At 37.1% G+C, this 11544-nt stretch overlaps 2 protein-coding genes across 2 annotated transcripts; both read left to right on the top strand.

The window, feature by feature from the left end:
- Positions 1–605: 605 nt before the first annotated feature.
- LOC133032163 (uncharacterized) lies at positions 606–5047 on the top strand. The gene is made up of 7 exons (XM_061106028.1): positions 606–1116; positions 3054–3157; positions 3249–3303; positions 3392–3976; positions 4259–4396; positions 4480–4983; positions 5027–5047. Exons 2-7 carry the CDS (start codon positions 3063–3065, stop codon positions 5045–5047), a joined length of 1398 nt encoding a protein of 465 aa, XP_060962011.1. The 5' UTR covers positions 606–1116; positions 3054–3062.
- Positions 5048–5050: 3 nt separating this feature from the next.
- LOC115715830 (uncharacterized) lies at positions 5051–6996 on the top strand. Its single transcript, XM_061106027.1, has 7 exons — positions 5051–5190; positions 5275–5359; positions 5475–5570; positions 5685–5783; positions 5873–6016; positions 6099–6275; positions 6434–6996. The coding sequence occupies exons 1-7, from the start codon at positions 5051–5053 to the stop codon at positions 6716–6718; spliced, it is 1026 nt and encodes a 341-aa protein (XP_060962010.1). The 3' UTR covers positions 6719–6996.
- The last annotated feature ends 4548 nt before the right edge of the window (positions 6997–11544 follow it).

The following is an 11544-nucleotide window of genomic DNA, read 5'->3' as shown; positions in this document are numbered from 1 at the left end:
AGGCATCATAAGAAATTGTAGTGCCTATGAGTAATACTCTAAAAATTTGAACAAATTGTTCTAATAAATTAATTTTTATTTATTATTTTTTTTAAAAAAAGTAATAGTAACTTAGAATAATATATAATTTTAATTTATAGTTTAATTTATATTTTTTTAAGCAATTAACAGTTTCCATATTATATAACATGTATAGTAACATGGATAGTGATTTAAAAAAATCCCATCCAAACAATTTTTCAATATATAAATGTATACAGTTTGACAATAGTATTCCCTTGAAATTAGTAGATAAGCATATAGATAACCCGTTTTAGATTTTAAAACATTTTCTTAATTACATGTATTATTCCTCCTATATATATATTTATATACACTACTTGCAGATTTAGATTAGAAACTCATGAGTAAAATTGTATCAAATGTTGAGCTGTCACAAGATTATTACAACTAATATATATATATAGGGACCGGATTTCGTCCCGTTACTGTACGGACACGGATTTCAATCCGTGATGTACTGTAACCGTTTGATGGGTAGTTAATTTGATCCAACGGTTGGGGTTCATGTAGGAGTTCATGTAGGGGTAATTAGGTATGAAAAAATGGCTACCGGTTACTTTTTTTGAAATTTAAATTTATTAAAAATGGAAAAGTGAAAAGTGACATCCATCCATCAATCAAGTCTAATCAACCGTCGTACTCCTCCACTCCTCCACTTCTTCACTTTCATTTTCTTTTATTGTTCTATTTGTCATTCATTTTTCCATTTTCATCTCTGCTAGGGCAAAGTTCTTCCTCTTCCATTTTCTTTTCATTTTCCATTTTGTTTTTCCATTTTCTATTTTCGTTTGAGGTAGTAAAACCCGTATTGTACATTGTGGTGACTGTGGTGTACATTACTCGAAGTGCCATTGTTGGAGTTGTTAGAGGGGGGTGTCGACCGTGAGTTATACATTACTCCGTTCTACTTTACATACATTTTCTTATTGACAGAAAAAAAATATATTTTTGAAGGGAATGTGGTGTTTTTCCATTTTCGTGTACTTAATAGTTTCATTTTGTCTCAGGTGTGGAGGGTGAGGTGGTGAAGGGAGTTTGCATATCTTTGTGGAGGTATTTCTGTTTCTCCCTCTCTCTCTATCTCTCTGTCTCTGGTTCTGTGTTTAAGGGAGTTTGCATTTCTTTCTCTGTCTCCCCCCGTGCATGTGTTGTGGTTCTTAGTGTGGAATGTACTGTGTGTTATGAGTTTTTTGTTTTAGTTATTTATGAATATGTGATTTGGTATTTTGATTGAGTACAATGCAATAAAGAGTTGCATTGTTTAATTGAATTAGTTGCATTGTACTATAATTTAGGGGTTTTGATTTGGGTATTTTGATGTATGTATTTTTGGAATGTGTTAGTTGATTTGGTTGGATTTTAAATATTTGGGGATTGGATAAATGGAGATTTTTTGAGCAATATGACAAAACTCATTTCAATTTAAAAATCTGAACCCAATAAAATAAAAATAGTTGTATTGTTATTATTATTATGGCCTTATGTATAGGTATTAGAGAAAAAGATGTTATCTTTTTCAGTTATGTGTACGGTGAAGACTAAAGATATAAATGTATCATATGTTTTTGAGCAACACCCCAAAAATATAATTCACAAGTTCTATAATATTAGGTTGGATATTGTTTTAGTGATCTTATCATTATGTAACTGATTTTGCTTTCTTTCTTGTTTTTGGGATAAAATATGAAACATCAAGTATTTTTAAGTATGGTACCAATTTTAGAGGCACTAAACTTATTGGTAATGAGCATAATGTCATACAATTTAAATATCCTAATAGAAATAGGAGATATTATCAAACCAAACAAGTTGTGTATTGAATTAAAAACTTAACACAGATAAATTAGGAGTACTATTAAAAATTCGGATAAGAATAATTTAAAAAAATATATGTTTTAAATTTTGTAAAGATATTTGTACTACAGAAAATAAAATTTTCGTACATTTTTGAGACCTTATGAAATTAAAACCCTTTCGAAATTTTTTCACTTATGCAGATAGAATTCATCTTATAAAATAGTATCAAAAGAAAGCTATTTTGTAAAGTAATATAGAAGTGGACAAGGTTTAGAAGTCCCATTTTGCAACCCCATCAAAGCTTAATGTTCATACTTGAGAAAGTGTAATAAGACATTAGTAAGTACTCTAGTTAGCAAGTAAAACATTAGTTGCATTCTCCTTTGAAGAATTATGGAGTTTTTGACTATGTTAGGTATAGGGAAAAAATGTGGAAGGGATAGAAAATAAGTTTAAAAAATTGTGGTAGATCCTTATTATTTATTCTTCTCAGTGTATATTTTCATGTTCCTTCTGCATCTACACTGAGATGCCTATTTACCCTTGAACCTTTATACTACAATAAAATCTTAATATAATTGTTTCTATATTTTATATTACATATGTTGGCATCATTGTATGTTAAAAGTGAATACTGTATAACTGACTTTGCTGGGATGGTATTGTAATAGTAAATTATCTTAGGAAAATATGATAACTTGGAAGCAAAGGGAGACTATTTTGCAACAAGATGAGTGATTTTTATTGTTATTATTACTTGTTTATTTTATTAATTGTTTGTGAACTGCTGTACTTTGCGGTTTTTTTGTTCCAATCAGTAACTGGAGTTGTTGGTTTGGTACAACCCACTCGATTTTGGGAAATTGACATTGCTTTTAATTGAATTTTAATCTTATTTGAATTTTCCTTTTGGGAAATTAGAATTACAACAAAACTAACAATTTACAGAATCCATTATTTAGGCATATTGGTACATTGTACTTAACAGTTTCCATGTAATACATATTATGAAATTATGTTATATGGGAAGAGATGCTTACCTGTTATTGTACACATATAGAAAATTAAGTGTCGGGATGTCATGAATACACTGAAATGTTAGACAATTGCATGAATTATTCAAAGTCTTTGTCTTCCAATATTTTAGTGTTTTGAATGTTTGTTAATTTAAGTTATTTTGTCTTGTGTAATAGGTTTATAAAATGGTATTTAAACGGAAGAGGGGGGCTGCTGCAGACAAAAAGGATGCAGCAGAGATAAAGAAGAAGGATCCGAAGGAAGCTTGGCCGAAGTACTAGTGAGTTATTTGTGGCAGTTATTTTAGTGGTAATATTTTTTGGTTTTGAAAATAATATTTATAATTCCATTCCTTTATTTAATTGATGCAGCCAAGCCAATTTCTATGCTTATGCTGATGCACACAAAGAGAAACCTAAAGCAGATGTGAGTGACTTGGACTGTGTTATGGATCTTTTATTTTTTATCTTTGATTTAGCGTACTTTTGTTAATAATCGAGTCTTAATATTGCAGGTGCTTCGTAGTTTTAAGGAGCAATTCAAGCTTCTTAGCGATGAAGAGATTGACAATTGGGCTGCATACGAAGTCGAGGCTTCCCCCGCCAAGGTTGGTGGTAGAGGGAAAGGGAAGAAGGTGAAGGAGACATTATCTGCTGAGCCAGGGATTGACAACAACGAAGGTGTGGGGGACGTTCAAGTTTCTGGTCGTTGCTCATTCGAGCGTTTGGGGAGAATAGTCCCACTGCTCAACGAGGCTCAAAAAGAAATGGTGAGAAATGCCGGTTTCTCAACATTTTTAAGGGAGGATGCCCCGTACATAGACGCTAAGATAGTTAGTTGGCTGATCGATCACGTGGATCCAACCACTTCTCGGCTGGAGATATTTGGAAGAACAATCCAACTATCCTCCAAGCTGTTTGAGGATGTCATGGGAATCCGGGATGGCGGAGAACCCGTGGCAACCGAAAGTGAGCGTGACCTGGTTGAGTTTGACGTCCTCTTCAAGGCCAAGGACTATAGGTATTCCCTGACTTTGCTGGAGAATGAGCTCAGGGAAACCAGCGACAGTGACTACCTGTTTCTCATTAAGTTTCTCCTTGTACGTATTGAACCGTGTCGTCGCCGAAGAATGGTACCGAGGTCAGCACTAGCTACATGTGTTCTTTAGTTGACATAAGGTCAATTAAGAAGAAGAATTGGGCGACTGCCGGATATCGATATCTAATGAGCTCTCTACACCGGTACAAGACGAAGAACACCAAAAATGTCTCCGGTTGCACGATATTTTTACATGTAAGTTTTCAAATTATTGTGATGGTAGTAATTTATTCTATCGTGTACTGGTGTGGTAATATATGTATGCACTTTTGTTTGGTGGCAGCTTGTATATTTGACGCACGTAGACTGGACTGCTACTCACATGGACCGAACTGTGGCTCCAATTGACTTTTGGACCACAAAACACTGCAAGTCAGTGTACAAGTGGATTCGAGACCAGGGTGGTCACACAAGTGGAAAGGTACATTTAGTACTTCAATTTTCTAATGCGTTAGAATTTTATTTGAGAGATATGCTAACTAGTTTTTTTGGTGTACTAAGCAGGTGAAGTTGACTAACACGTATGTGTTACTGCCAAGTTTTGAATCCGCTGCAGTTGGGCAACCCACAAATGACGCAATATACAAAGCTGTGTGTGAGTTGAAAGATGAGGTCTTTCGGCTTGATTTGAAGGTGAGCAGCGCAAAAGAGCTGTTACTGAAGGTACTCTCCACTTACCTTGGGAAGGGGACCATGAAAGAAGTGTTGGAGATACCTGAGACGAGCAAAGTTCAGCGCTCGCTTTTGTTCAACGGGGAGACCGAGAAGAAGGATGACGTGGGTGTCGAGGAAAAGGATGGTGAAGGGACGAAGGATGACGTGGGTGTCGAGGAAAAGGATGGTGAAGGGACGAAGGATGACGTGGGTGTCGAGGAAAAGGATGGTGAAGGGACGAAGGATCAATTGGAAGAGGATGTTGATGATGTAGAGAGTGTCCCTTCACTTAATCTATCAGAAGAGAAGGTCGTTGTTCCAACTAAGGTGGTTGTTTCTGATGATTCGTTTGAGGTTATGAACTTTTGGGGAGAAGATCTCCCCGCTATTGTAAAAGAGGAAGTTGAGCAGACAGTGAAGGATGATTTTGATGATCTTTGCGTTCGAAAGATTCAAAGAATCTGGAGGGAAGGTGATTGGTCCGTTCACTGTGAAGAAGGGTTACTCAAATCAACAGTACGAGTTGTTCCGTTACATTTTCTCTAGCGCCAATGATCCGAGGTAATCTCATGTGTCATGATTACTGTGTACGTAGTTGATATTAGTACATTCGTTTCGTTGTTGATTATTTGTTTGGTATTTCAGTGAAGTGTTAGCCCATTTTGGGAAGGTTGAGGTCGAGCGGATGTATTTCAAATGCATGAAACCGGAGACCGATATATCAAACAGTGTACGTAGAAGTTGGCATTTGGGTGCTTTGAAATTTGTAGTTCATTATTTTAGTTAATGCCATTTACAAATTGTATGAATGACAACATAACGGATATTGTTTGTGTAAATGTCAGGTCATTGATTGCTTTGCTCAAATCATGAATTTTCGAGAGAAGAAGCGCAACGGCATTGGAAGTAAGAGAACTTGGTTTATGCCCACCAGAATTTCGGTATGAAATTTGATATTTAAAAGTGGACATGAATCTTTTGTATTTGTGCTGTAAACTCTGTTAAATCTATGTTTTTATTTAAAATGTAATCTATTATGTGTGCTTATTGTGCAGAGCAAGTTACTTGGAAGAACGATGACTGTGGAGAGGATGGCGAAGCAGCAAGAGTGGTCCACTCTTTATTACGATGCAGATTTGAGTTTATGTCACACTGTAATTTGCATTTTCTTGAAACTTTTGTGTTGAATCAAATGTGTGTAGTTCAATTTTCCGATGACGTTGTTTGTTTTACTTTGTCGCAGATGGTGGTACCCCTACTGGATACCGAGAGTGCTCCGCACTGGTTTGCGGCGAATGTGAGCATGGTTAATACAACAGTGGAAATTAGGGACTCGTTGTCTTCTGCAATGCATAAGAGGTCACGTCGGAGCACCTGCGTAGAGATGGTATGCACGTGTGTACACGGTTTGCCGTTTTATTAGTGTAATTGCACTAATCTCAACTGTGATTGTTTTAATTTTTTTGCAGCTCCAGACTTTGGACCAATTGTTTGCCCCTGTCAAGCCAGGAGACCTGAATTTCAGCGAGTTTGTCATTATTTCTTCAAGCAAGGACTACCCACAACAACAAAATGGCCACGATTGTGGAATGTTTGTAATGAAGTACATGGAATCACTGTTCGAGGAAAATGAAATATTGGAAGAGGTAATGTAATGTTGATTTCTTTAGTTTAAGTTTTCATCCAGTTAACTAACTGTTTATATTGTGAAAATTGAGTTGTCAATCTATTTTTTGATGGATTTGTTTCTATGGATTTGGTTGTCATGTGTATTACTGAATTGGTTTCCTAATGTACACTGCAGTTTGATCCTATTGAAGCCAGACTGGATTGTGTTGGGAAAATTGTCACCCACGAGAGTAACAAGGCTAAACATGCTGTGATGGAGGGAGTTAAGAAGCAATTTGGATTGAGCAAAACCAAAGTTCTTCCATCAACATCTACAACTATACCATTACGTAGTCCATCAAGGTCTCCTCGAGACCCCCGATTCAGCACAGCGAAGGCCAGGTCCGAAAACATGTGGACTGGCAAGAGCAAGTCCCCGAAAACACGTCATTCTAAAAGGCTGGCCATAAGTAACAAGTAGTATATTACAATGATTACAAAAGTTACTTTATTTATATATTTACTATGTTCAGTACAATGGTTACAAAAGTTAGGTTTTAGGTCGTAAATTATATTTAGTCAGTCATGTTATATACTTGCATCATACTACTGTTAGGTGATTTGGAATTGCACTAATGTTGGTGATTTTATAATTTACTATAGGGTAAGACTTGTGGTAGTTTTTAGAATTTGGTGGAACTGATTATTATTATTGTATGGTCATTATTACTATTATTGTGAATATTATTTCGGTTGTTATACTTTGCCATTACTATTAGGTTTTGGATTTTTTTCTACCATAACAATATGTGAAGTACATTATTCTGAAAATGAAACTAACCAATTTTACATTCTTTTTCGCACTATCTGTTTTAGTCCAATGATGTCCATAGCCAAAATAATAAAAATACTTATACTTATGTACTTTCCCATTATTATTGTGAATATTATTACTGTTGTTATATTTTTCCAGTACTATTAGGTTTTGGATAGTGAAGTACATTATTTTCAAAATGAAATTGACCAATTTTACTCCAATTATGTCCAAAATAATAAAAATACCTACACTCAACAACGAAGGCATTAATTCTGGCCTTGGACATAAATTTGGATCAAAAAGAGTAAGTACAGTACAATTATGAGAAATAATAACTCTGTCACACAATTTCCTTTGTAACAATTTTACCACTTCTAAATAATGTAATTAAAGGCTATAAAAAAAAAAAACTGTTTTCCAAAAATGCAGTGTATAGAACATCAACCTTTACAACAATTATATGGATACCTCCAACATATTCAAAATTATAAACAATGGTACCAATCTATTCAACATTAAACACATAGTTAAAGTACTGTACAGTAATGAGACATAATAACTCTGGCGTTCACACAATATCACCATTTCTAAATAGTGCAATTAAAAGCTACCAAAATAAATAAAGGTTACTGTTTTTCAAAAATGCAATGTATTGAACATCAACGTTTGAAAATGGTAGCAATCTATTAAACATTAAACTTTGAAAAAAAAAGTTGAAGTATTTTTAAAATGCAAATTAGTGAAACACAACAATATTGACTAAGTTATTATGACACTTTTTGGATTATATTGTGAAAATTACCGATATTTATCTTTAAATCCTAGTATTTCACACTAGATTAATTACTGTACTACGCACATATTGACATTCACAATCAATGACGAAATAGTAATTAAGAAATTTTTAATAGAACCAACTTAAATGCCTACCTTTCCTTTGAATTACGTCCTTAAAAAACATAAAATAAACATCATACCACATACAATATCTCTAACGAAATAAAAGTTGGCAAATGATGAAGAGGCAAATAAATATAATGAAATATAATTTTTTAATAATGTTTTCATGGTGCATCTTTTCTTTCTCCAAACTCCTTACTTGGTTTCGCAAACCGAGAGTAGTGTACGGTTTTTTAGGATGAGCTTGATCGATCCAACAAAAGTAATCACATCCTCGACTTTCGTTGTTCTCCTGAATTTAAAATAAGTACATCACCATATTTACAAAGCCTAGTTTAAAATATTATTAAGGCGTTCGAAGTCTTACATAGTGCGGACATCCAAAGAAGCGACGACCCGGATTTGCTCTACTGCTAGAAGTCCAAACATAAGCTAGATCACCACAGTAGCAATGGGGGTGTCCCCCAAGTGAATTTTTCCATGAAGGGAAATCCCTCTCGAACCCGTAGGGGTCCTCTCCAGAACCTGCCACCATGTTTTTTTTTTAACAAACCAAATTAGGGTGTTAGTGAGGCTTGAAAAGGAGTGTTTCCGTCGACCTTATGGTGGAAATAGGTCGTGAAAATAAATTTAGGGGGGAAACCGAATTTCTTTGAAAACGTTAGAAAGTATATTAAAATTGGGGAGCATATTTCGTGCTGCCTCTCAAATATTTGCTTCAAAGTCTTTGGTGCACTATACTTATATACAAAAAAGTAGTGTCAATCAATCACAAGCAGTCCAATCAAATTAAAATAATATTTTATGTTAACTCTATGAACAGTTAAAAGTACAACACATAAATATTTCTCCCCACGTGAATAAACCACATATACAGCCGGTTTAGTTTGGTTTAATGGAATTGTATGAACTTTCTTATATTTTATGTTATGTCCAAATACACATGGTGGCCAAAATTAATAAACAGACTATGCAATACTTTTTCTGTATTAATTGAGTTTGCAATTTGTATGTTTATTTCTTTTAATCATATGACAACATGTATGTTAATTATTATGAATGTTGACCATACCGGAGTCCATACTCTCCAAACGAACATAAGCTGAAATATCATTTATACGGGGTCAAGTGTTGGGGTACCGGAATCACTACTCTCCCAACGAACTCACCGAATCCAGTTCGACCTCGGGTTGTACTGAGTGACACTCAACCATTCGTACGACTCACAATGTGACTTGCGGTGTTTACGGGCCCGTTGTGGCACAGTATGTAGTCCAGTTCGCTTTGGGGTACCGGAATCACTACTCTCCCAACGAACTAACCGAATCCAGTTCGACTTGGGGTTGTACTGAGTGACACTCAACCATTCGTACTACTCACAATGTGACTTGCGGTGTTTACGGGCCCGGTGACACAAAATATGTACTCAAGTTCGCTTTGGGGTACCGGAATCACTACTCTCCCAACAAACTCACCGATTCCAGTTCCACCTCGGGTTGTACTGAGTGACACTCAACCATTCGTACGACTCACAATGTGACTTGCGGTGTTTACGGGCCCGTTGTGGCACAGTATGTAGTCCAGTTCGCTTTGGGGTACTGGAATCACTACTCTCCCAACGAACTAACCGAATCCGGTTCGACTCGGGGTTGTACTGAGTGACACTCAACCATTCGTACTACTCACAATGTGACTTGCGGTGTTTACGGGCCCGGTGACACACAATATGTACTCAAGTTAGCTTTGGGGTACCGGAATCACTACTCTCCCAACGAACTCACCGATTCCAGTTCGACCTCGGGTTGTACTGAGTGACACTCAACCATTCGTACGACTCACAATGTGACTTGCGGTGTTTACGGGCCCGTTGTGGCACAGTATGTAGTCCAGTTTGCTTTGGGGTACCGGAATCACTACTCTCCCAACGAACTAACCGAATCCAGTTCGACCTCGGGTTGTACTGAGTGACACTCAACCATTCGTACGACTCACAATGTGACTTGCGGTGTTTACGGGCCCGTTGTGGCACAGTATGTAGTCCAGTTCGCTTTGGGGTACCGGAATCACTACTCTCCCAACGAACTAACCGAATCCAGTTCGACCTCGGGTTGTACTGAGTGACACTCAACCATTCGTACTACTCACAATGTGACTTGCGGTGTTTACGGGCCTGGTGACACACAATATGTACTCAAGTTCGCTTTGGGGTACCGGAATCACTACTCTCCCAACAAACTCACCGATTCCAGTTCGACCTCGGGTTGTACTGAGTGACACTCAACCATTCGTACGACTCACAATGTGACTTGCGGTGTTTACGGGCCCGTTGTGGCACAGTATGTAGTCCAGTTCGCTTTGGGGTACCGGAATCACTACTCTCCCAACGAACTCACCGAATCCAGTTCGACCTGGGGTTGTACTGAGTGACACTCAACCATTCGTACTACTCACAATGTGACTTGCGGTGTTTACGGGCCCGTTGTGGCACAGTATGTAGTCCAGTTCGCTTTGGGGTACCGGAATCACTACGCTCCCAACGAACTCACCGAATCCAGTCCGACCTGGGGTTGTACTGAGTGACACTCAACCATTCGTACTACTCACAATGTGACTTGCGGTGTTTACGGGCCCGGTGACACACAATATGTACTCAAGTTCGCTTTGGGGTACCGAAATCACTACTCTCCCAACAAACTCACCGATTCCAGTTCGACCTCGGGTTGTACTGAGTGACACTCAACCATTCGTACGACTCACAATGTGACTTGCGGTGTTTACGGGCCCGTTGTGGCAGAGTATGTAGTCCAGTTCGCTTTGGGGTACCGGAATCACTACTCTCCCAACGAACTAACCGAATCCAGTTCGACCTCGGGTTGTACTGAGTGACACTCAACCATTCGTACTACTCACAATGTGACTTGCGGTGTTTACGGGCCCGTTGTGGCACAGTATGTAGTCCAGTTCGCTTTGGGGTACCGGAATCACTACGCTCCCAACGAACTCACAGAATCCAGTTCGACCTGGGGTTGTACTGAGTGACACTCAACCATTCGTACGACTCACAATGTGACTTGCGGTGTTTACGGGCCCGGTGACACACAATATGTACTCAAGTTCGCTTTGGGGTACCGGAATCACTACTCTCCCAACGAACTCACCGAATCCAGTTCGACCTCGGGTTGTACTGAGTGACACTCAATCATTCGTACGACCCACAATGTGACTTGCGGTGTTTACGGGCCCGTTGTGGCACAGTATGTACTCATTTCATCATGAAGCGTACCAGAGTCACTATTCTCCAGACTTTATTACTACACTCACTTGTTCTCTCAAACTACTATTGTATTCGTAACAGTATGTACTCATTTTAATATGTGAGAAACATAAAATGAAGAATAATATTAAAAGTAATTTTTTGTTACTTTTTTATATTTTTAAGCTATATTATGTTATTATATTATTTAAGATACCCTGAAGTTACTTTTTTTTTTTAAATGTAACTCATATAATGTTTTAAATGTAACTTATTAAAATAGTTTTATAAAAATAAGTTTATTTTTTATTTAATTTTCTAATTTTAAATATAAAAA

The sequence above is a fragment of the Cannabis sativa genome, chromosome X (genome assembly GCF_029168945.1).
Source record: "Cannabis sativa cultivar Pink pepper isolate KNU-18-1 chromosome X, ASM2916894v1, whole genome shotgun sequence".
NCBI lineage: Eukaryota > Viridiplantae > Streptophyta > Magnoliopsida > Rosales > Cannabaceae > Cannabis > Cannabis sativa.
This window is presented reverse-complemented; position numbering and strand designations above follow the sequence as displayed.